The sequence below is a fragment of the Glandiceps talaboti genome, chromosome 4 (genome assembly GCF_964340395.1).
Source record: "Glandiceps talaboti chromosome 4, keGlaTala1.1, whole genome shotgun sequence".
NCBI classification, from domain to species: Eukaryota; Metazoa; Hemichordata; class Enteropneusta; family Spengelidae; genus Glandiceps; species Glandiceps talaboti.
This window is the reverse complement of record NC_135552.1, coordinates 10779280-10803229: the sequence shown is the minus strand read 5'-3', so window position 1 is coordinate 10803229 and position 23950 is coordinate 10779280. Positions and strand designations below refer to the sequence as shown.

The 23950-nt window shown below is 35.7% G+C and overlaps 1 protein-coding gene across 1 annotated transcript; it reads left to right on the top strand.

Annotated features, from left to right (window-relative positions):
* The first annotated feature begins 101 nt into the window (after positions 1 to 101).
* Positions 102 to 15324, top strand: LOC144433576 (cilia- and flagella-associated protein 69-like). Its single transcript, XM_078121892.1, has 23 exons — positions 102 to 153; positions 508 to 625; positions 1390 to 1452; positions 2038 to 2103; positions 3151 to 3260; positions 3756 to 3832; positions 4505 to 4677; positions 5123 to 5283; positions 6014 to 6109; positions 6308 to 6373; positions 6805 to 6865; positions 8329 to 8421; positions 8645 to 8722; positions 9272 to 9491; positions 10371 to 10535; positions 10727 to 11043; positions 11291 to 11483; positions 11814 to 11951; positions 12566 to 12840; positions 13014 to 13100; positions 13495 to 13559; positions 14191 to 14233; positions 14575 to 15324. Exons 2-23 carry the CDS (start codon positions 545 to 547, stop codon positions 14707 to 14709), a joined length of 2763 nt encoding a protein of 920 aa, XP_077978018.1. The 5' UTR covers positions 102 to 153; positions 508 to 544; the 3' UTR covers positions 14710 to 15324.
* The last annotated feature ends 8626 nt before the right edge of the window (positions 15325 to 23950 follow it).

Genomic DNA, 23950 nt, shown 5'->3' with positions numbered 1-23950 from the left:
AGTGGTTTAGTTGATAATCGTGGATTTCTCCACTCTATTTTTTATTGTCGATCTTTCTTTTGACTGAAAGATTGAGGGCGCTCTCTGGTACTTAGCAACCATCCAATATGGCGACTGTTTTGACGAGATGAACGTCTCGAAGAGTCCATCGAGGTGAGCGTTTTCTACAGTTATTGCGCTCGTTGGAACACGATTAGAGGAAGGGAAACGTAGAGATTGTACTCCGGTTTGCCAGAATCCAATATAGTATCCCCTGTTTAAAGAACAGGTGTAGAGGAAGCAGTCCAGCCGGGCGAAGGAATGACAGACTGCGTCTCGAGAAGTACGACTCAAGCGATAACGTTACACGGATAGTCGAGAAGTTCAAAGACACTGATATTTTTACGATACTATTTTGTAACTGAATATCAAACCCATATTGACGCTCGACCTTTGCGATATAGTATAAGTGTTCCACTTTTTTGAGATCGTATATTTCTACCCCCTATATATTGGTTGACAACAAAGTTTACCGTAACGTAAAGTAACGTAAACAACGTACAAGATGGCGACCGAATTTCAAGTGAAGCCCGCTATACCCGTCGTGGGACACCTTATTACTGATGAAGATATGGGAATACAACAGGTAACAGTTTACGATTTGCTTTTTAACTGGGGCGATTTTATTTTTGAATGAACTGTTGCCATTTTTAAATTTCAACATTCGTGAATTATTGAGATGGAATCGTTTCATATTAATAATATATCAGGCTCAGGTTTTGATAGGGCTGACCAACACGACGTATCATACAATTTAGATTCACAGTACACAGAATGTGAATTGACACTTCAATGAAAAACGTTGTATCGGATATTTTACATCGCTAAGTTAATGTTGATGATTTGGGCTGGAGTAGAATAATTGCAATTCATGGTTGGTGAGGCCTAGCTGCAATAATTGTAGCGTCTTGTTTCGGTTTTGAGGTTTTTTTCGTCTGTTTTGGTGACTTTTTAAGTTTTAGTGTTTAACCGGGTAAACACTAAAACTTAAAAAGTCACCAAAACAGACGAAAAAACCCTCAAAACTGCAACAAGACACTGCAATTATTGCAGCTAGGTGAGGCCATGTGTACAAGACAAGACGACGACAAATAGTACTACTACTGGGTGAGACAAAGTAGAAATACATGTTATGTTGAGGTATATGCTATTCATAGATGTATTATATTTCACTACATTCTTACCTGTTGATGATGATTGTGATGATGGTGATGATGATGGTGGTGGTGGTGACGACGATGACAAATACAACAAAGATAACTGATTATAGATAACTATAGAGTTTAGGTTTGATCCAATATCACATGCTGTAATTAACTATTGTATGTTTTCAATATTTTTTAACAACAGGGAACAAAACTACAACCAGTGAACCTCGGAAGAACAGTAAAACTTCTTACGGATCCACATTCAGTAAGTCACAGTGTAGCACATTTTGTACATGGTATAATGTGACATGTAAACTAACCCAGTTATATGATGTTATTTCATATACACTATGTCCATCTTTGGCAATATAAATATGTAGGATGTGGGCTGTTTCTTATCCTTTATAAAAAAGAAAGAAAAAAGTATATTTACATGTATCATATAAGCTAATATATTTTGTGTTGAATTAAGCTTTTGATCCAACTTTTGATCTACTAATGTATGTTATTTGCCCAGATTAGGAGGCTCTGTAGTCTTAAAATACATTTGTACATACTAGTACCCTGTCTTTACACATTGGTCTTAGAATTCTGTCTAGCCACAATATCAATGGTTATGTATGTCACTATCAAACGTGAGGCTAAATTAAACTCAAGGTGAAGTCAGAACTGTTGTTTTAAATTGAAATGTACACCTAATGGTTCATCTCATATTTGAATCTTGATGACAAAGATGAATGCTTAGTTTTAAAAAATGCTATAAAAGGTCTTATACTTAAGAAATTTGAATGTTGTATTAATTTTGTTGTATGTCAAATAATATATGTTATTTGTATTTCTTTTCACACAGACAAACATGTACGAGAGACACCTTCACTCCATGTGGAAAATTATCCGACATTTCAAGCATGGATTTGTATCCTTTTATGTGAAGTAGTTCAGTGTACCAATTCAATAGTTGTCTATTTACATGTGTAGTCTGACTATATCTAGATAACTATTATATGGACTGATGGGTCTTGAAGATACAATATCCAAACTTAGGCCCTGTTTACATGATGCCATTTTCAAATGAAAATGCAACTACTGTATTTTGTTGTTGTTTGCATCTACTGTCTACGTATGGAGATGACAAACACACATGAAAACGCAACAATTTGAAAATGCCTGCTGAAAGTGAATCATTTTGAAAACGAGCAAAAATGGGAAAGACTCAAAAACGCTTGTCTGCTTATGTAAACACATAAAAACACATTAAAAAGAAAAATAATGTGTTTTCATTTGAAAATGTTGTCATGCAGATGCATACTGCATAGCTCATTACTGTAGTTAGAATATGCACACCTTCAAATGTCAATAATTTTGTTTTATCAATTTCTATAGCCTAAATGTAGCTACAAAGATAATGATTACGCATTAGTTGTATAATTCAAAACCAAGTGCATTACATAGACAGTGTAACATTGGTAAATAATAACATTATTGTTGAATTGTTGTGTATTGAAATTGTAAAACTAATGTATGTACACAGGGAACAGGGTGAATAAATCATTTTACACATATCTTTCCATTAGTCAGATCAGTAGATGTTAACTCTGATAAGACAGTGATGGCGATAGGAAATAGCAAAAACCGTGAGAGGAAACAATAGTTATAATGGTAATATTTAAATCTTTTATTTGAAGTATAGGGAAAATAAGAAAATAATATTAGAAATCCCGAAAATCATGATAACAAAATTATTTATTTGTCCTGCTGTTCCCTGTGGTGTGTAACATTGTCTTCAGTTTATTTACACAGATGTTTTGCAGTTTTCAGAACAAGAACTGAAATCTGTCAAATGGTATGAAACTCATTTCAATGAAAATGATTTTGATGTGTAATTTGTACAAGTTATGGGAATAATGATATATTATTATATATCAAATGCAAGCAAGTTTAATTTCTTGACCTTGAACCCCAGCTTATGAAAGATTTAGTACAAGTGTTCAAGATACTGAATGTATGTGCTGACAGAGTTGGAGATCATGCTGAATATACTGAACCTATGTGTGAAATATTGAAAATATGCAGGTAAGTGCTGTCAACCAATAGCAATTAATTGATGGGACCCACATTTGATACATGGAGATGTAGACCTTGTTGCATTTGATATAATTAGCATTTAGTTCAGAGGTCATGTTGGGGTCAGAAGTCATTATTAATGTTTTGACTGGCATAGGCTGTAGCTTTTTACTCCAATAACAAGGGTTCCTTCAAAATAGTGGCCAGAATTACCGAGTATTTTTGTATTAACTTCATGTAGCAATTATGTTTGCATTTTTATTTTTGTGCAAAGATAAAACGAAATGATAGTATTATGTACTGTTCATATGTGTACTACAGTAAAAACGAAGGCGGCCTTAGTAAAAACTAATGAATCCATCAAACACAAAACATAGCACCAATACAAGTACCTCTGAAATGTATCATTCAATCAACATGTTAAGATGTGTAGCTGATAGACCTCATTACAGACAGCCACAATACTTCATAAATGTATGTTCTTATAATTGTTTTTTTTTACAGTCTCCCATTCCTCAAAGAGAAGTCATCAGATGAAACAGCATATGCTCAAATAGCTGTAGAGTCTATTTCGCAGTTGGGTGAGTCACCATGATATGAAATACATCTTTAAACTTTGTTAATAGTAGATATTTGTACATTTCATTATGATTGTGATATAACAATACTTTGCAGACTCTTTCCCTTCTATCTCCTTCTCTTGTAATATAGAAGACACATCTAGCTATAACTGCAATGTTGTGGCAGATTCATGACGGAATTTGTGTGGAATTGATGAAAATATGTATCTTACAGTGTTTTGATGCACCATTTGTCAACTTCATCGTTGATAATTGCTCTGCTACATAGCATGTAAATTTTTGCTGCGGTGCCTCATATAATGTATGACGGATGATGTTGGGGTTTGTCGAGGACTGAGCGCTTTATTCTTGTGCCTTATGTCAGCTGGGCTTGATTAACAATTAACTAGCTCAATATGTAAGAAGGGTAAAAGATACTCAGTTTGTTTCTACTGAACAACACAGGTTTTCCCTGGTACTCATTTCCTCATTCTTTAACACTAGAGGGCACTGCTCTGTGGTGACCGTTCAACAAATTTCCAAATTTATGTGGAACCAATAATAATAAATACCACTATTGTTACGATTATTTTTATGTAAACCTGTCATGAATCAAACATATTAAGATTTTATTCAGCCCCTTGCTAGGTTTATAGGATTAACTAACCATTTCTTCTGATCTGTTGACTATAGGTTACCTGATGCGAGTACCGTGTGAAGAAGTCCGGTCTCAAATCTGCAAATCCCTCATCAGCTTCTATGCACCTAAAATGTTAAGTACAGCCATTGTTGGACACAAACAAGCCAACGACCAGTACAACAGAGACATTATTGAAAGAAGTGACATTGCTGAAACTTTAGTCAAAGTAAGTTACTACCTGAGAAGACTGAAAAATACAAAAGTTTGTCATTGTAACACATGGTGGTGGATGTGAAAATATTTCTCATAATTCTGTAGAAAAAAAATGTATTTCTCATAACTCATGAAAAATGATGGGTTGGACTGTAACAAAAAAGGAATAAAAAAGTAAGGGTGTGTTGTACATGTTGATGATAATTTCATTGCATATACATGTACATGTATACACTTTTCACATTGAAGATGACTTAGAAATGGTAATTACATGTACATTTATAAAAGTCAAAAAGATAGTATGAACCATTTGATTGATGAAAGGATAAACATATCAAATTATTGAGATTTCTCACAAATATCAAAATTTTATCTCTAGCTCTCAGACATCGCCCCTACATATTACATTGCATAGATTGGTGTATTTCAAAGTAACTTACATCTATTTCTATCTACAGGCTTTAGCATTGTTGGAAAATGATTTGGAGCTCAAGTTGAAAGTGATGGCCGTTTTACAGAATCTCTCAGCTGTTTCAAAAATTAATAGCAATAAGATGTTACAAGCAGAAGCTGCTGGAAGGGTTTGTGGAGGGATGTTAGACCCAGACCCCAGTGGAAGGTGAGTGTCTGGTGTTTTGAATGAAATTCAATTATAGAGTCTTCTTGTCAGAATGTGAACAGGAGAGTCTATGTGTTCATGTGTGTGTATGTGTGTGTGTGTGTATGTATGTGTATGTATGTATGTATGTATGTACATGTATGTATGTATGTATGTATGTATGTATGTATGTATGTATGTACATGTATGTATGTATGTATGTATGTATGTATGTATGTATGTATGTGTGTGTGTATGTATGTATGTATGTATGTACATGTATGTATGTATGTATGTATGTATGTATGTATGTATGTATGTATGTATGTATGTATGTACATGTATGTATGTATGTATGTATGTACGTACGTACGTACGTACTACGTACATACATATGTGTGTGTGTATCAGTCTGTCTGTCTGTCTGTCTGTCTGTCTGTGTATGTCTATATCTGTCTGTCTGTGTCTGTATGTGTGTGTGTGTGTGTGTGTGTGTTCATTCATATATACATGTACTTGCTGGTACATATTTGCCCATGTGTGTGCATGTGAATGTGCGTATTATGTGGGTTTATATTAGTGCATGTGTGTGTTAGTGGGAGGGGACGGGTGGGTGACTGAGTAGATGGGAAGTGGCTGTCTCAGTGTCAGAGGAACTTACAAAAAAAGTCCATTTAACATTTTTGATAGCCCCAAATACACCAACCTATATATACGTATCGTTAAAATCTAGATATTCCTACCTTCACAGGTTACTCTTCAGATCTGTTGAAATTCTATGGAATTTACTGGAAAATGGTAATAAGGAGGAGGTTGCTATGCAACTGAATAATGCAAACTGTATTAGGTAAGTAGTTGTATATTTGTAGTTTGGATTCATCAGTAAATCAGAGTCAGAATTATTACACTGGAATGTCAAAAAATTCATCTAGACTGGTATGTGACTGACCAGGCATTACTTGTGATTTCACCAGTTTCATATATTTTTGGGGGGTTTACAACTACACACAACACAAGACTTACTAAATTTCCTCATCTCTTTCAGTGCACTAAGAGATGCATTCTCCCACCAAGTCACTCAAGGTTACAGTCATTATGACAGACAGCTGAGGTGAGTAAATAATAAAATAAAAACATGTTTTTTAAAAAGATGCCAATATTTTGATGATAGACAATGAATATCTTTATGTGTGTGATGTGATAATAGACATATTACATGTCAGTCTATTAGTCAAGAATCAAGCATTTCTACAATTACTCGCCTTACAATTTGGCATTGTTGTTGACTACAAATGTAGTGACTCGGCTATCTCAGCTCAACATACTAACTTGACAGATATTGTCAAGCCAGATAGCCAAGTCTCTGGGCGAGCATTGTTGAACATTTTTTATCCTTTCCTATTTCTATTCTGTAATGCTAAAAAGCCCCCCATTGCCCCCCTCCCCCCTCCCCTGAATTACTGTTTGTTACTTCTTAGAGGTTAGCTTAGCAAGACAGATCCAATGTTGGATTAAAGATTGCTGTATCTATTCTACTTTCAGAAATGATTTGTTGGTCCTGTCAACCATGGTAGCTGAGCAGTGTCCTGATGCTCCATTCATTGTAAGTCATATCTCTAACTATTTTCTCAATTCTCAACTCTAAACATTGAAATTTGTATGTCATTTCAACCTTCTGTATCAAAGCAGATAACTGGTGGAAAATTTAAGCCATTTTCTCTCACTAATCTCTCCCACTCTAAATATTGAAACTCTGAACAGCAGATAACAAGGTTTCAACATTTTGATATAATTTCTTGATCCAGAACTTTGTGTCAGTCATTTGACCAATCCAAAATTCCCAAACTGTTTTGAAATATACAATACAATATAGTGTTTCACTTTAACATAACCACCACACGCTCAAAACCGAAATCACAACCATCAACATGATTTCCATTTGCTGCCACCATGCATGCTTTCATCAACACCCATGTGCTGCTTTGCTCATTGAATGTGTACCAGTATATATAATCATGTTTTTGCCTCTAATAACCTTTACATCATTATCATCATTATCACCGTCATCCTCATTTTCATCACCAGAGTCAGGGGCTAGGCAGATATTATGTATTCTTGGTAAGATTGCCAGTGCACTGCAAAAAACACCCTGACTGTATAAGTTTGGCATATGGTTTATTTATTTGTTTGAGCACTATTTTTTAATTTTCATATTTTTTTTCACTTTTCATTTAAAAAAAAAACATAGCACCATATTTTTTGTGTGTTACACAAAGCCAAATTTTTCATGATATTTAGTGGGCTATTACTTGTAGTGTCTATATGTGAATTTCTTCAAATGAAAGTAATCAGCAAAATGAAATACAAGTTATATTCAAAAGGGAGATTTTCCATCAAATCAGTCAGTGTTCTTCAGTGTAAGCTGTCCAGAATGTTATATAATCACTCTAGACAAAGTTTCAACTTTTGAAACTACGTGGCAGATCTACATACAAAAAGGAACTGCCTCTTATAGTACCGCATATATTTCAGTATCAGTTATGTGCAACTTCATTTGTGTGTTATTTTTTTAATCCATGTTATTTGTAAATTTGTGTATAGAATCAGTTTAATCATTTGTTCATTATCAAAATCAAGGCTTCACCTTTTGTATTATTGCAACACAGTTCACAGAGAGTGTGTTCATTTATTTATCACCTTTTTACATGAATTTGTCACCATGTTGAATCACCTGCACCATATCATACAGCCAACTCCCCACACCTACTTTACTTTTGCCCACATGTATTGTTTTCTACAGAAGGAGGTGAGACAGGATTAGATGCTATTAATAATGGAAGCTCGTAGTCTCTCTTTTTTCTTTTTTTTCCTTTTTTTTTGAAGTTAGAAAGTTTTTTTTTTTAAGTTTTTTTTTAATTTTTATTTTTTTTATAAGCTCATAGTCACCAAGTTGTCATTCAGAATGTCTCAATCCATACAAAGCAAATCAAAGGAGTGGTTAAATCAAAGTCATAAATAACAAACATAAATTAGTATGAATTTCATCTTTTTTTTCACACTTTGTAGGAAACTGGGTTTGCTAAGCAGTTGATATTATTTTCAACATTTCAAGAAGTGAAGAGTTATAATGCTGTGGTAAAACATCTCTCATTTGGAACAGTAAGTATTCAAGTTTTAGTTTGACAATATAACAGTTGATACTGTGGAGAGTAGAAGTATTAACTCTTGAAAATTTTCTATTCACAGAGTCAATTTTTTTTGGAAGCCAATCCAAAAATTTTGCTGACACATCACCTCAGTATTGCCAGATGTGTACTACAATAAGAAGACATATATGAAACAAACTATTTTGACTTTTTTTTTGTTATGTTTTTTTTTTCAGAACCATGAAGACTTTGAGTTGAAAAAATTCTTGATGAACATGATTGTGGTGCTGAGCAGAGATCCAAATGTTATCCCAGTAAGTGAAACAGTATTGCAAATATGATGGGGTGGCATATTTTTCAGACTAACTTCAAAATAACTTTACTAATAAAAAGTTATAAAACATAAAATTCTTTGCATGGAAAAGGTTATAATAGCCATATCTATGACAAATGAGTATTTATTTTGAATTTTGAATTAACTTCACCTTGCTTTCGTACTTGAAATTAAAAGAAAAAAAACTGTGAAAACAGCATCAATAGAGTCAAAAAGCTAAAAAGTGTGTAAAAATTTTGTTACAGTAACAATTACTTTGCATATTTTTCAATGGTTTGCATTTTATCGAGTCTGGGCCACTGTAAGTTGTGTAAAGTCTTCTCATAACATTGCCACAAGAGGGCGTAGTAACCAGTATCACCTGTGGTTGAAAGTTGTAGACAGAAGAGACTGGTGTGTGGTGACAGTTTATATGCCATTATGACATAACATAAAGTGATTTGGAGTTTGATTTTCACCTTATTACAAGAGTACTTCAAAGTTGCCAAATTAAAGGTTTCTTACAACCATTTTTTCTTTTTTCTTTCAGTTGATATCAGAAGGCAGGGTACTACTTGCATTGTTTTCATATGTCCGTAACAATGAGAATGCATCTGGGCCTCAAGAATGGTCACCAGCTCAGTTTGAAGAACTGCAGTTACATGCTATGGCTGCCTTATCCACACTAACACCACTGTGTATTAATGATTATATGACATGTCAAGGCAGTACCAGGTTATTGTTGCTGTTAGAATGGTGTGTAAGTCAAGGTAAGAACATTACCTGTATCAGCTGTAAATCTGTTCTTCTGGTATGGTACATGCTTGTTAAGTTTAACATAATGGGTTGCATCAGTAGTAAGCAAGGAGAAATGTTGGCCAGTGCCGGGACTCAAACCCAGGAGTGCTGATCACTAGACGAAGCTCTATCAACTGTGGTACCCAGGCGGACATCCACAAACTTTACCACATTCTCCTCAACGTCTCAAATTTGGAAAACCAACTCAAACCCCAAGCTACAACACTACGGACACTGTATGCCAACACACGCCCAGTGTTTTTTTGTCACCAGATATAGTAAATGAGAGGGAGGAACATTGGCCAGAATTGGGATTTGAACCCAGAACTGCTGACCACTAGATGGAAGCACTACACCATGCTACCCAGGCCAGTGTCCACCTACTACCAGCCATGGGGTTCACAACATCAAAATTCTCCCCATGCTATTATAGAGTAGGGCTTTCACCTTATAATTTACATGGTTCTCCCAGGCCATTATATTCAGTTCATGACCTCAGATTGTGCACTATATAAATACATTACCCTAATAGAAATAATCACCCAAAATAAAATAAAAAGGAAGGGTTACCATAATTCTTGTTACCTGAAGTGAAAATAGAATTTTATCACCAAGGCTTGTTGTAAAAATAACTATCATTCAAATTTTTGGTCAACACCCTGACTTCCACTAACTCCATGCACTACACAAGTTTCACTACAGGTGAACACCAGAATAAGTCAACCTCTTTGTACTTAGACCCACTAGCATGAGGTAAAATACTATTGCAGGTACTAATTGTAAGAAGACAAATATGGCCGCTAGTGTTGACAACAGTGTTGAAATATTTGAATGTAATCTTGTATCTGTAGATGACTATGGTGGCCATGGTAATGCCTATCATGGTAAAGGTGGCCGTGGTAACAAGAGAGCCCAAATGAGATATTGTCTACACATCATACGATGTATGGTATCCCTTGGAGACGACGCTGTCACCCAAGACTTGGTGGACCAGGGTGCTGTCAATCAAGTTATCAGTGAGTAACAGTTGACATGTTGATTTGTACCAACATCAAGAGTCTTGTTTGCTACTCAACAAATTGAGAATATTTCATAAAAAGTGATCTCTTTGGCATGATTATTATAATCCAGTAACTTTTTGTTGCGTGATGTAAGTTTACAGAAATCTGTGTTTTAAATGACATTTTATGTTCTGTTATAATTTCAGATATCCTCAACAATGCTTGCCACTCCCAAGATGAAGACGATGCCATTGACCTTGAAATTCAGTGTGACATGCTATTCATTGTGTCAGCTTTCTGTGAGGGTGATCTACACAGGAAAGAATTATTTGGTGGTCAGGGAGTGGATGTTGTCTTACAGTATCTTAGAACCAATCCCAAGAAGATCAGTAGTGGGTTAGGACATCATAAATTGATGCTGGCTACAGTGGATTGTATCTGGTGTGCTGTGGTTGGTTGCTATATGAATGAAGATCTCTTCTTAGAAGGGGAAGGCATGTTTCTTCTCCTGGACCTGCTTGAGGTTAGTGAATAACTAATTAAAAACTTCTTACTTCCCTTTAACCGAGTAACCTGTAAAGTTTGAAGTTTTAAGGGGAAGGATATCTTGTCAATTCACATTGTTTAATGAAAACTTGGATGTTAAATGATAAAAAAAGTGATATATTCATTCACTTTCAATTATCAGTGCAGAGTTGAATCGATCCAAAAATTAGAAGTCATGTTTTCAAGGGGAAATCAATATCTATTGCTGATGTCTTCTTTTCTAGGCTTGTCCCAAGAACATGCATAACTTGATTCTTGGCTGTATACTGGACATGTGTGAGAATCCTAAATCCATCCATCATGTGATGACATGGCGTGGTAGTAATGACAGGACGGCACCTAGTCTCTTTGTAGAGATATGGAGGAAAGAGGAGGAGGAGATGGGTGTCAGCAGAGGACCTCAAGGAACCATAATAGGTATCTAGAACTCAAACACATAGACTGTCTTAGAAAGCCACTATAGTGTATACACTACTATTTATGCCATTGAGGGGGCTAGGACCATGTATGTCTTACCCAATGAGATGCTGTCAATAGCATAGATGTTCTCATAGTAATGCATGTCTTGTGATTCACTAACTGTGTTGTTGTCCAATTAGATTCTGTCAATAGCATAGATGTTGTCATGGTGATACATGTCATGTGATTCACTGTGTTATTCAATTTAATGCAGCCAATAGTGTTGATGTTGTCATAGTGATGTATGTCATGTGATTCATTATATTAAATGTCTTTTTATCCAATCAGATCACTCCAAGCCATTGATGGGTGTGTTACAAGAGGCACAGGGAGTGATTCCACTTCCAGCACATTGTCCAAGTCAAGCCATTGTAGATGTGTCTGAAAACATGAGAGCCAAGATTTATGCAGTTTTCTGTAAAATAGGTGTGTGCAGTTATCCTCACAATGTTATGTCATGTCTTTAAATTATCAATTGTTATAGATGAGAATTCTAGCTTTAAAAAATACAGGGCTTATGGGTTTGTGTAAATGCAAACATTTGTTTTTCACAATACATTGGACATTTTAGAGGTACCTAGCCATAGGTGTAAGTTCTTAACCAGATATACATGATATTTTACTAAAGGGAACACCACTACAGGAAATTAAGGCATTTTTGTAAACTTTGAGTTCTGGGGAGCCATTTCATGATTTTACATTACATACATTTTGTGCAATTGCCAAGTAACCCCAAACTGAAACTTGATTCACATTCATGTTTTTGTGTCTGCCCTAGTAGTGGTTAGGTCATCTAATACATATGGATGCCTACTATTCACATGAGGCAACACTGGCCCACTGCTAGGACAATGAATGTGGAACAAGTTTCAATTTGGTGTTTCTTTTCAATCACATGAAATTTATGTGTTGTGAAATGATTTTCCAAAGTTTACGAAAAATATCTTCATTTCCTGGAGTGGCAGCATTTCCCTTAAGCAATACTACATGATCATTATACATCAATATAAACCAGTCCATGTAAATCTTGTAATTGGCAGGTTTCAATGATCTACAAGGTCTGACAACTGAAGACCAAGTCACAGTCACTATCATTGAGAGGTATATGGACTTCAAACTAGGAGAGGTCTGGAAGGAAGTCACATCTGAACTAGAACAAGAAGACGTACGACCAATTACACCAGACCAGGAAGCTTTGGAAACCATTGCCCGGGCATTTGATGAGAAGGTTCAAATTGTCACCGAGACACAAATCGAACTGATTGAGACACAGAGACAGAAAGACCTTGATGATGAACAGGAAATGTACACAGAAGTAAGAATCTCATCAAATTCTTCTAGAGGCGTCTACTTCTTGAAATGTCGTAGACTGTGTAGACAAAATTTTCTACTATTCAATACTTGTCAAGTGTTTAAGAAAATGTTCTCTTGCGTCAATTTTTAAGACTTCGGTATGAATAATTCTGTATTTTTTTTACTCCTTCTTAGATTCGTGAGAATCACAGACAGAAAGAGAAAGCCATCAGAGATTGGAATGACTATATTGCCAGAGTGTCCAATTATGAATATCTTAAGGTTTGTAGCTTGTACAGTGTCTTGTTGGAATATTATGGAACAGTATTTCTTATTCAATGTCTTATTTCAAAGTTTTATTTTGTTTTGCTTTTGATGTCATTTTCTATGATTGGTTACATTTGTCATTTGTAATGCCACAAGATCAAGGTCCAACAAATTCTTCTTTAACTTTTCAAAAATGTATCAAATTTCTTTTTGTTAAGAATCCAAGTAATAACCCCTCTTACCGTAATTAATATTAAAGTTTTCACTTGAAATTCATTAATTTGCATACATATATTTCCAGTATAGTGGAGTTTCTAAATAATGTTTACCAGTATGTGTCTGTTCGTGCATGTGTGTGTATTACTAAAAATGTTCTTTGACATGTTTTGTTGTAATCCCTCTACCACAGGATTCCAAGAGAAGGATGGACAGTTCCATTGAGAACTCCCGAAACCAGACAAGATACAGAGAACTGTAAGTAATGATAGTTATGTATTTAAACACTGTATATCGTCACGTCAGTGCAGTAAGGTTGTATCTGCCTATACAATTGCACAGCAGATACGACCTTACTGCACACACTGACACGACGATATGACTTTTAATTTGACACCTGTGAGGTCTAACTCTGCAATATATAACCAGATTATGTATGACTGGAGCGGAAATGACAAAAGTAAAATGAACAACATTAAAACTACACTAGCTGTAACTGGAATGTTATTTGTAAGCAGACATCCAACAATTTACTGAAAATTGTTAAAATACCAATAATTAGACACTGTACGTGTTAATTTGAAGTCCATTTTGTCCAGAAGTAGTTCAGTAACAGGTTGAAAACTTGATTGGGGCACTGATTTTAGGGTGCGGACCCAAAAATCATTTATTGTACCCTTTTGTGTGTACAGCTTCATAACTACATTTACCTACAGGTGATTTGATACTGTTCAGGGTGTAAAATATTACAAGGAAGTCATTATATCTAAACTGTAAAACACATTCCAGTTACAGTTAGTGCATTTTAAATGCCTGAATGTTGTTACTGTCACTTAATCAATGTGTTGTTTCTATAAATATTGATTATGTGTGTGTCTTCTGCTTACAGAGAGCTGTTCCACAGTACAGATGAACCAAACCTTCAGACAACTGTAAGTTTGCACTGTTTATTCTGCGTTATGAAGACTTTAATGTAATGTGTGCCTCAGAAATAAACCATTAAACTTTCACTTTAGTTGAATAAAGAAGGAGCTTTCCTTGATAATAGGTTTATCTGTGTACACAACTAATTCCATCATCTTGTTTCAGTACTAGATATTGTCTATCATCATTTTTGACAAAAGTCAAATTTTGTTATCTACCAAAACTTCACTTCAGTATAAATGCAACCACCGTAAACATCTTTTATCGGGCATCACAATTCTAATGTAAAAGTACATAGTATTGCCTGAACACATTTTGAACTATACATTTTTTCTCGTTTGTTGTATAGACATTCCAGGGTCGTCACGTTACCATTGCCAGCACACCACTAGAGCTGACAGGAGCACCTGTCATCAACCCAGTCACCAATCAGGACAGAGATAAGGGAGTCACAATGAGAGAAAAAACAACTATTATTGTCTAATGGACACGCAAAGGATGCATTTTTGAGGAGGAAAAATAAATTTTTGTGTATTATTTTTGGGAAAGTTTTGTCAAATACTTTCCAGTATGTACATAATGATTCCTATATTCTTGTGCAAATTTTGTAACAATTTGAAAATAAATCCTCGCTTGGATTATTTGAATGTTTGTAAGGAAATTTTGACTGAAAATGTCTCTATGTACATATACACTTTCTGAATTTACCAATGCCTGTAATGGTGTGTGTGACTTTTATTTACTGGTAAATATATTATTGACTCTTTGAACACATTAATAATATCAACAGAGACACAAACTGAATCATATAATTTAGAAAAGAACTTTACTTTGTCATTTTTTTCTTTAACAACCATCAGCTGGTAAATAGAAAGACCCCACCATCCAAGACAAACGGCCATTTCACTCTAAATATTTTTTTTTTTGCAATAAGGTGGAATTATCAATAATACCACCACTGTATATTACTAACTCATCTCTTAGGATCAGAATCATCCACACAATGATAAAATAAGCAAATACTGTCTTCGTAATCCACAATTGATTTAATGTATTCAAATAGTTCTTTCAAATATAAATAAATTTATTTGTAAATACACGTCATTGCCTTTGAGTTGTCTCCTTTATATCATTATATACATTTATTATCTTGTTGAACATGTCTTTAAAATTATCTGAATGCTGTAAGAGTACTGATAATGGAAAAAATTGGATATTCTGCATATCATGCATACTAAATGAAGTCATTTGCATAATAGTCAGGGTTTTGTAATTTGCATATTTTGTTTAAATATCTAAACACATGATAAGGTCAGACAGAGTAGAAAAAGCTGTTCAATGGACCAGACTGACCCATATTTGGGCTAACTTGCATGTCAAAAAAGTTCATTTGTATACTGTGGTGACAGCATACTAGTATTACTACCCAGCCATGTCTGTGTATGCTGTGATGAAAGAACACCTTACTTGGTCCTGATGATACATGATTGGATCGAGAGACAACATGCTGTAGTATATCCATTGTACACTAACTGTAAAAGTGATTGCAAGGCAGCTGTCAGCAGACAGACAGATAAATAATGTCAACAAAAAGATGAAAACAAAATGACTAACCTTTTATCACACGGATACATTTCTACAAAATACTATGTGGAATATAATGTATGTGATTATAATGATAAAAATAGATGTATGACTATATTGTAATACACCCAACAATTGCCCCTTGTCCAATCTCAATGTACAATTGTTGAACTTGGTTTCCCACTGAACAGCTTCTCTATTTTGTCAGACCCAAGCAAACAATATATTTTCTATCTTTTTTTTCTTTTTCTTTTTTTGTGTGCATCATATATACAAATTCTTTTTGCCAGATTTGTTTAAGTTCCTTTGAACAAAGCAGTTTTGCTTAATCCCTGGTCAGCACACTATCTTGCAGTATTCAAAGCATTTTCTCTGACCAAGTTTATTCAAAGTTAAAAAAACTATTATGCATACACTAGTAGTGTGTGTGTGTGTGTGTGTGTCATCAAGCAAACAAAGAAACAAGAGGAGAAATTGGAGTTATGTGCATGGTTGCATTCTCGCATAAAATCACACACACACCTTGGTCACTAATATACTGTAAATGTCATCTGAACTAAAAACTAGCTACCCCTGTGGGGCTCATATAACCTCAGCGTATACTATGTCATATCGGTATTAAGCAAAATGCAATTTTAAAAAAAAATGTTGAAACTTTTCAGAACTTTTACCAATATTTTTACATGTGATTTTGTAACTTTCTTATCTCATTACATTGCAAAGTATTCATATCAGCTGAGCAGTATCTGATGTAGTCTCTTTTGGAATGTCGTCGTAGGAGGGCGGTGCATAAGTTGGTAGGGAGTAACTTTCCAGGTCTGTTCCTGTATTACCTGAAAAGAGAGACATGAAAAAAAAAAAAAATTTGACTATGTTTTGCAGACTGACAACTGAATACTAACTTTTATGTCATTGATTAAATATAGCATAATTTGCATATAAGATATCGATAATTAGCATTTTTCTGTTTTATGATAAAAATATAATTTTTATGCAAATTAAATGATGTCTTTATTAAAGGGACACAATCTGACTGTTTAGTCGTAATTGTTTAAAGGTACTTACAGTATTCTATTCGCTGAAGCATACTTAGCTAGCGCTTAAAATTGGCTCAAACCTGGCATGAAGCTATAAGTTATAAAAATTCAATTTGATGCAATGTATCACACATATACAAAATGACAATATACTTACCATGCAACCAATTTTTGTAACAATGCCAGAAGAAATTGTAATGTCACAGAAGGCATCAACATTAGCATATACAAGAATAGTTCAGTCAATGTTTTATGCAAGTTTTTTCATCTTAACTAAAAATGTGCATAAACTCAGCTTGTGGCCCTTTAATACTATATTAATGATGCCTCCATTTTGTACCTCCGTGATTTTTTTCAGATCTGTTGGTCTGATATTGTATTTCATTGTCTCCTAAATCATGATACACTGAAAGTCAGCAGTTTCAAAAAAGTTATTCTACCGCCACCTACGGTCATATGTTCTAATTGCCTCACCTGTTGTTTCTTCATAAGTTGGCGGAGAAAGTACAACTTGGGCAGGGACTTCAATACCCGTGTTATCTGGGTCTCGTGTATGAGCAGGCATCCTGTTCCGTCCTACCGCCAGTGTGCATATATCACCAGTCATTCCAATATGGATGTCTTTACATGTACACTTCCGGAAAAGCTAAGACAAAAAAAATAATATGGTACCAAACATTATTTTAGACACCGGATAGACGACGAAGACCGAATAACAGTGTTGTCATCGTAGGTGATGTCGGTATCAAAATGTGCCAAAAAGACACTTTTCACCACAGTCGCTTGTTGGTTATGAAATAGTCTAGTGACCTAATTATAACATTTATTATCGAGTTTACTCTCATTTACGAGACTGGTTGTGATATAAACATTGTATGGGTGGGGAAACAATACAACGTTCGGCCGACTAGCGACTAGTTCCGGTGGCAAAAACAGCTGTAGACGATTTGAAGCTGTTGTAAATGTCAAAACAATGATTGTTCCTACTCTGTGTCTTTGATTCAAGGTAGGTGTTGTCATGCTGGGTATTAGCATGCTTGAACGTATGACGTGATCAATGAATATTCATGACTCCTAAGTGCTTATCATAACCTTCAGATAAATAGTCACGATTCGCAACAGTGGACCACTGCTAGAACAACAGGGGTGAAAAGGAGTATTTGGTGTTTCTTGGCCGAAATTGATGTGATGTTAAACTTGAGACTTACCGTATATGCTGGGCATGACACTAGGCAGCAAGGAAGACAACAAATCCACAAATCAACCGTTTCAGCTGAACAGTCAAAACAATGTTGATATTTTGTATGATTTGTGATGCAAATCCTGCCGTATTTACTATAGTAACTTCCCTGACAAAGTGCATCCCCATCCAAGGTATCTGCAAACCAGGCCTTGACCATGTCATTGAAATCAAACTGTGATAAAAGAGACAACATAGTCGACGTCATTTTATATCGTGGTTTAATTTACTAAACCTTCTTGAAACCATGGTAACACTCAGTGTTTGACGTATTTCACTTTAGTATTATATGACAGTGTGGTCGTTTTGACTCGGAGCTTGAAGGACACAGTACAGGAGATTAAAAAACCAGAATGACGGTGACTTGGGATTGTGGAAGTCTAGTACTAGTAAGAGTTAGGAACAAAAAAAGTGAAAACTTGATTAAATAAACAATAATTAATCAAACAGATGGGGAGGAGTAAATGATAGAGGAAGACATGGAAAGGAAGGATAGAAGGGAGGGAAAGAGGGAGGATGGGAGAAAGGATGGGAGGGGAAAAAGGGAAGAAAGGAAGGATGGGATGGAGGGAGAAGACAGGGAGGGAGACGATTTAAAGAGAAACTTCCATGTAGTTGTTATATGTTGTAAGTGTACACACTTTACAAATCCCAAACAGTCAAATTTACAACTATTTTTTTCCTGTCCATATAAAAATATATTGTATAAATTCTTACTTATCTATTTATCATTATATATTCGTTTGATATTTTTTGATGTTGATTTTATTTCTTTGGAACTTTAACTTACATATTTTTTTTTTTCATTTTTCTAATCTGGTGTAGCTTTGCATTGTTGTTGCACGATTTGTCTCTCCGCAGGACGCCCTGTATTTTTATCGATTAGCTGCCATACATTTTTTACGTCACGGTGCCAAGACTAAGCTACCGGTAGCCCTAGGTCCTTGGTATATGTGACTGTAGGCATGTTAGGGGGTGATATATCTTTGACAGTATTGTAACAAGCTGTCGTTATTGTTTGAACTTTCAAATTGACCTCCGTTGACACCCAATTAGCAACAGGTGGTTTCATAAGGAAAGAATTACATTTTTCTTAAAACTTCTTCTCGGGCGTGTGTGTGTGTGTGTGTGTGTGTGTGTGTGTGTGTGTGTGTGTGTGTGTGTGTGTGTGTGTGTGTGTGTGTGTGTTGGATTTTAAATTCTCAAAGCCACTTGTTACTGGCTTTCAGGAGCTTAGACACAAAATAGTGTTGTTAACCATTTGGGTTAAGTCGTTAAAAGTTAAAACTAGGATTTTGTTTGCAGGTGATTTGAAATCTGACTGTGTTGGTGTCAATATGACGGTTGATAACTGTTTTCTGCCAGTCTTCCTGATAGCCTGTCTAGTTTATCCCTGGTCTTAGAAGCCAGGGTGGATAACACCAGCCCCAAAACATATGAGGTGGTTGACATAGGTTGGTAGGTATTGGTAACGGTGCTGGTAACAGTTCGTGAAATTGAAACCAACACCAATGTGTTAAACATCACATGAATAAAATAGTTCAAAGTGAACAATCTTCAGAGTTATAGGGAAATATTGAAGATTTGGTGTGAGTGGGTCATTTGTAATTGCTGTCAACAGAGCCGGTTATTGGTGAATTTTATAATCAGTGTTTTGGCAGTAACCAGCCTCCATCTAATACAATGGCTGGGAATTTTCGTGGGGGAAATCAAGAACAAAAAAAAAACCCCGGTTTGTTTGGAATGATAATTTTTCATCCTCATTTCTTTTGAAAACAAAAACACTATGTATACGATGATTATACCCACGGTACTGCAAACAACAATAAGTGTGAAAGGTATAGAAATCGTAGTAACGCCATTTGTATAGTATTATATTTGATTTATCCAAACTCAAAGTTGACTGACATCCAAAATAAGATACAGCATTATCTTCACACAAAAAAACGTGTAAGCTAAAGGCCGACAGCTTGCTTGTATATTACCAGGTGAGATCGAGGTATCAACACAGCCTTGTCCGTCTCACAATATAAAAGGCTATCAGATCGATAACTATCCGCCGGCCATGTACTACAGTTGCCAGAACGATTAACTCTATGATAATACATTTCAAGTTTGTGTCACGTCGGCTTGACAGTCCGAGCAATAATAAACACAAAGCACACCGTGTAGTATCTTTAACTTCGAAATTACAAATTAGCGACGCGTCTAGTTCAGATTTGTGTTTGGCAGTTTGGGAATCAGAGTAGGTTTTGAAAAAGTCTTAATTGTGTGCATCGATCTGATTCAAGCAGATCGTTCGTATGGGTGTGCAGTGTTTGCTAATTAAAGCTGTATGATAATCGAAAGCGCATGCGCGAATCTCCCAGAATAGAATGTTACAAAATCCCACCTTGCTTATTGTTACGTAAGAAAGTGGAAAGACAACGACAGCCTTGATTCAGAAAGAAAGAAAGAAAGAAAGAAAGAAAGAAAGAATAGCATTTACATGGGGTTACTTTCTTTTAATTTGCACTCTGAACTCAAGTTCTGAAATAAAACATGTCTTCCGGTACCTAACTCTGCAATGTGTGTGTTTGGTTAAATAAATAATTATAACATTATCATTTTTTTGGCAACATTAAAATAAAATAAAAAGTAGTCCAAACGCAGTGAAAAAATAGTGGTATAATTTCATCGATTGAAAAAAAAAATGATATGATCGCCATTTGATAGATTTATTGGCAACGGCGGTTCTTATCCTTTTGATTTGATCTCCGCCATCTTTTTCTTTCAATTTTCACGAAATGTTCAAATGAAGATTTTTCAGATCACCCACGCATTACCCTTGGCACAATCACCCGGCAGACTCTAATAAGAATAAGCTAATCGGTGTACCCTTGTGGGAAAGTGTTGTTCTTACCTCGAGTGCGAATCTCTCTCCATTTTTAATTAATTTTCTCGCTTGGTCTATCCCATTCTCAAATTGCTCTTTGATATGTGGGTGGTTCGCATTCACTAAGACGGCAAAATAGGCTGATGTGAAGGAGAGAAAAAAATGAAAACACGATTACGAGACAGAAGTGACACATTCGCAATACCTTTCAGATGTGAGTATCTCTTTATTGGGCTATCTCAATAACACGCGATTGCTCAGATGTACACTTGTTTCAAGTTGTTTGCATTAAACGCAGCCACGTCAACAACGGTATTTGCCAAGAGGCGTACCAAACTCTGCTACGTGTGTGCAGTCGCCTTCAGATAGTTACATATCCTTGTACATGTGTATGTATATGTACACTACATTGAGCTGTTGACCAATTCTACTGCCCGTTCCCCCACTCTTACCCAACTCTTGCCTCTCTATAGATTTGTGATGTATCTGAATCGTTTCGCTTGCTTATTTTCTTCTCACATGTCCATGATTTTATGGGGATGATTTTAGAAATACACCATGTCAGTGGTATAATTATTACCTGTTGTTATTATTCTAAAATTACCAGACCGTTTTCTGTTTTGACAAAATACATCTAAAAATACTGGCTTTGAGAGAATGTTTTCAGCAAAGGCTTCCAATTCTTCTTCCGATTCAACTCTGATAATTCTGTATTGTAAAGAAAAATACAAGTTAGACTGATCCATTTTAACTGGACGGAGAGGATGGTGCTTTTGGCAGAAGAGGACATTGGAAATGTCAAAGTGGGGTGGGGGTGGGGGCATTTTGACAGGGGGTGCCTAATCCTATTGGGAGAGAGAAGAATGTTATTTTCTTTATGTTTCTTTCTTTATCTATTTATTTATTTTACAACAAGTTGGTTTTGTGTCTTATAAGCCCAAGGGGCTTGATGTGGCAAATTTTAATAACAATAGTACTAGATCATATAAGCAGATGTATACTTAAGTCCACATAGGACACGTTAATAAAACAACAACAACAACAACAACAACAATAATAATAATAACAACAACAACAACAACAACAACAACAACAACATTATACGGCTTTGATAATATGATTCTTAAATATGATATAATTTGACGTCGGTATAGGTTTGACCCCTCGCCTGTTATATTTTTTGCTTTTTTTAAGAGGACATAGCCGAAATCAGCCAAGCGAACGGTCTCTGCTAGCGTTGGTTGGATTCTTCGGTTAATTGGAAAGCGTCAACTTGCGTGTTGCCTACCTGATGTGAGTGTCGAAATTACATACACGACTCGAAACTGGAGACAGGGGGCGACAATGTTGACTGAACGAACGCGAACGGAAATAAAGTTTTTCATAGATGAAACTTGATCAGATTTTAATCTCCGGTCTCGGTAGAAATCTAGAGATGACAGATTAGATCTGACGTACTTCAATGATAAAACAGATGCTAAACATTGGTTGAAATTACTAAGCAGTAGTACGCATGCGTTGATGCATTTGTGTATTGAACTTCATATGACCCTTTCTAACGCATCGCTATAATGATTGGAAAGTAAGATTTTAAGAAAACATGCGTGACAACACCCACGAGGTGATTACTTCGTCTGTTCAATATGTGGACACCTCGGATGATTAATTTTGACACCCTGGTTTCAATGTCATTACTTGTCACTATTTCAAAGTTACGAGAGGATTGAGTCGACACCTTGGTTTAGGGACGTCTTTTCTGGAATTATTTCAAAGTTACGAGTCGACTTGACAAATCAATTACCGGCATATAACACCGTGATTTATCAACGGGTTCAGCATACAGAGTCATGCACCGAGTGTAGCTATGTTATCTAGAGTATTAGACACAAAACTGTTTTAGTCAATTTTGCTAGATCCAAGAATAGACGGGCTGCAGCGAAAAACGCACGGTATTAAAATGTGATTCGACAATATAATATATTCTAATGAGTTTGACTCAATTTGCAACATTACCACATCTCCGTTGTCTCCGAACAAATACAACTCTATACGAGTGTTTGATACACGCCTCCATGTATTTATGATTTTAGTTCAACTATCATAGTTATGTCAGAAGGCGTACGACAAAGTGGGGATTTTGAGGTAACCGTGAAACCCACGAGTTTGTCACATGTATTGTTCTGTGTGATGTATATCTTCTTCCTTCTCACGTGTACATGTACCTGTTTTATGATCGGGGTTGATCTGTTTCTAGCGAACTCAATACCTAGCGTTTGACTGGTTTCATTTATCTATACCATCTCTCGGTTTCCATGCTAAAGACGTGGTCGTTTTACCCATCTGTCGTAGTCCTGGTTACAGACGGAGTACGGGACCCGATTCTGACAATGCCCCAAAAGAGAAGTAAAGGGACAACATCAGAATCTAGTTCCGCCTTACTTCGTCTGGTGCAAGCAGGACTACGTTCGTACATGACACGACATTGTCGGACGCCGTAGTGTCTTGTAAATTATAAACTAACTAGCTTGGTCAATATATTATGGTATTTTTGTTCAAGAAGACGTTTGATTGTGTATAAAATGACGTTTAGGGCTAGTTATTTTGCAGATTATTTTCCTTACTTGTGTATCATGCTTTGACATATATAACCTTTGACCCTTTACAAAACACACTGTCAAATAAAACACTCAATCCGGGGACTGGCCGGGTGTGATGTCATTACGAACTATCTCCACCGATAGCTCCAGAAATCACGTGACATTCTAAATTAAGAATAAACTGTCAAAACACAACTTTCTTACCCTCCTTGTGAATCTGGAAAGTCTTCTTGGTGTCTATCGGAGTGAACAAAGACGTTAACTCGATTTGGGTCGTGGTGAATTGTGGGGTGACCAGCCTCGTCATTCCACCTTATATCGAAGAAATTCGGCAACCCGTTCATAAAGTCTTCCATCAGTGCCACCCCTATCATAGGCGATTGGCGGTTTGG